This window comes from Entamoeba nuttalli (genome assembly GCF_000257125.1).
Source record: "Entamoeba nuttalli P19 unplaced genomic scaffold asmbl_4091, whole genome shotgun sequence".
Taxonomy (NCBI): domain Eukaryota; phylum Evosea; order Mastigamoebida; family Endamoebidae; genus Entamoeba; species Entamoeba nuttalli.
This window is the reverse complement of record NW_008576551.1, coordinates 545-3,210: the sequence shown is the minus strand read 5'-3', so window position 1 is coordinate 3,210 and position 2,666 is coordinate 545. Positions and strand designations below refer to the sequence as shown.

Here is a 2,666-nt window from a genome sequence, read left to right as displayed (position 1 = left end):
ACTTTTTAAAGACTATAAAAAAAAAAATTGTAAAAGAGAAAAAGAAAAAAGAATGAACTTAAAAATATATCAAAATGAGTTTGAGAGTAAACCCATCTTTTGAACCACGTACAGCACGAGTTAAAGGAATTTCTTTTCATCCAACAAGAAGTTGGGTATTAGCATCATTACATAATGGAAAAATACAACTTTGGGATATGAGAACTCGTACATTATTACATGTTTATGAAGGACATAAAGGACCAGTGAGAAGTGTTCAATTTCATCCTGACAGACCTATTTTTGTAAGTGGAGGAGATGATACGATGATTATTGTATGGAGTTATACTAGTCATAGAGAAACATGTAGATTAACAGGACATATGGATTATGTTAGAACAGTTCAATTCCATCCAACAGAACCATGGATTATATCAAGTTCCGATGATAGAACAATCCGAATATGGAATTGGATGTCAAGACAATGTATTTTAATTTTACCAGGTCATGAGCATTATGTTATGTCAGCATTCTTTCATCCTAAAGCAAATATTCCATTAGTTGTTTCAGCATCATTAGATCAGACAGTAAGGGTTTGGGATATTTCAGGATTAAAAGAACGAGGAGAGGGAGTAGTTAAATTTCTGATTGATGGACATCAATTAGGAGTAAATTGGGCAGTATTTCATCCAAACCAACAATATATTGCAACAGCATCGGATGACAAAACTGTTAGATTATGGAAATATAATGATACAAGAGTATGGGAAGTCTGTTGTTTAAGAGGACATTCATCTATAGTATCATGTGTTCAATTTATGCCACATTGTGATATTTTAATAAGTAATTCCGAAGATAGAACAGTTAAACTATGGGATATAACAAAAAGAACATTAATTAGTTCATATAGAAGAGAAAGAGATAGGTTTTGGAATATTGGGATTCATCCTAATGGAAATGTTATAGGATGTGGACATGATTCAGGAATGATTATATTTAAATTAAATGAACAAAGAATACCAATAATTAAAACTGATGATAGATTATATTATCTTTGTAGAGGAGCAATTAGAGTATTTGAATTTGCAGGGAAGAAAGATTCTGGATTAATTAATTTACCTAAAAGAAGTAATGCAGGAATTAATGAATATATAGGAAATTTAGTAATAGATGAAAATAGAAAATATCTAATAGTTTGCTATCCTAAACAAAATTCACATGATTTATATAATATTAGTAATGGAAAAGAAAGTACAGGAATTCCAGTTAAAGGAGGGTATTGTGTTAGATTAAAACAAGGATATGCAGCGTTTGATAAAGGAGCATCAACTATTTCAATAAGAAAATATGATGGAAGTGTTATTCGATCAATTACATTAACTGAACGACCAGAAAGAATGGTAAAAGGACCATATTTAGGAAGTGTTGTATTTGGAACAAAAGAAGAAGCGATTATATTTGATATTGAAAGTCAAAAAGTAATTAAAGTTGTTAAAATGAAAGCACTTAAACGAGTAGTTTCAGGAGGAGCATATGGGGACTATTGTGGATTAATTGGGAAACGCCAAGTTGTTATTTTAAATAATAAAATGGAAGTAGTTTGTAAAAATAATGAAGTTGCAAAAGTTAAAAGTGGAGTATTTTTTGGAGAAACAATGTTTTATACAACAACAAGTCATTTAAAATATATTCTTCCTAATGGAGAAGGAGGAGTTATTAAACAATTAGAAAGTGTTATGTATTTAGCTGATGCAAGACCACCAAAAATGTACTTAGTTAATAGAGAAGGTCAATTAAAATTATTAACAATTAATCCAAATGAATATTTATTTAAACTTAATGTATTTAGTAAAGATTATTCCACACTTGTTTCTATGGTAGAACAACGAGATGTTATTGGGCAATATGTTGTAGGGTATCTTAGAAATAAAGGATTACCAGAAATTGCATTACAATGTGTTAGAGATCCACAAATTAGAGCTGATTTATCATTAAAATGTCTTGATTTAGAATCAGCATTTGATGCATGTAAACAATTAGATTCACCTTTAATGTGGAAATCATTAGGAAATGCAGCAATGATTTCTGGACATCAAGAATATGCTGATAAAGCATATCAAAAAACACAAGATGCTACTCGTGCATCTTATTTATATGTTAGTTGTGGTGCAATGGAAAAATTAGATAAAATTATGAAAGTGACTGAAAAATGGGGAGATTTTGATGCACATTTTACATGTTCAACATTAAGTGGAAACAAAGTCCAAATAGTTAAATCATTATTTGATGCAGGTCAAATGAAATTATCTTATCTTGCAGCTAAAAAACATGGATTAGAAGAATTAGCTGAGAAAATCGCTTTAGAAATTAAAAACCAAGGAAATCAACTACCAAAGATTCCACAAAATAACAAGCCAATTCCTTTTGCCTGCCAACCAACTAATCATTTATTAGTGATTAAGTCTTGGCCTACTGTGGTTTAATTCAATTTCTTTTTTTCTTTCAAATTCTTCATTTTGATGTTCTTCTTTTCATGTTTATGTGTATTATAGAAGCAATGAAATTATTGTTTTTCTCTTTCTCTTCTACTTTTTTTTCTTCTAGTTACTCTTTCCTCTTTTACTTTTCATTCAAATCTTCTTTTCTTCAAAATACCTCAGAACAAATACAACATTCAATAAAAACGT

At 29.6% G+C, this 2,666-nt stretch overlaps 1 protein-coding gene across 1 annotated transcript; it reads left to right on the top strand.

Moving 5' to 3' along the window:
- Nucleotides 1-74: 74 nt before the first annotated feature.
- On the top strand, nucleotides 75-2,462 carry ENU1_092940 (coatomer alpha subunit, putative; the record flags this gene model as incomplete). The annotated part of the gene is made up of 1 exon (XM_008859091.1): nucleotides 75-2,462. The coding sequence occupies one exon, from the start codon at nucleotides 75-77 to the stop codon at nucleotides 2,460-2,462; it is 2,388 nt and encodes a 795-aa protein (XP_008857313.1).
- Between the last annotated feature and the right edge of the window lie 204 nt (nucleotides 2,463-2,666).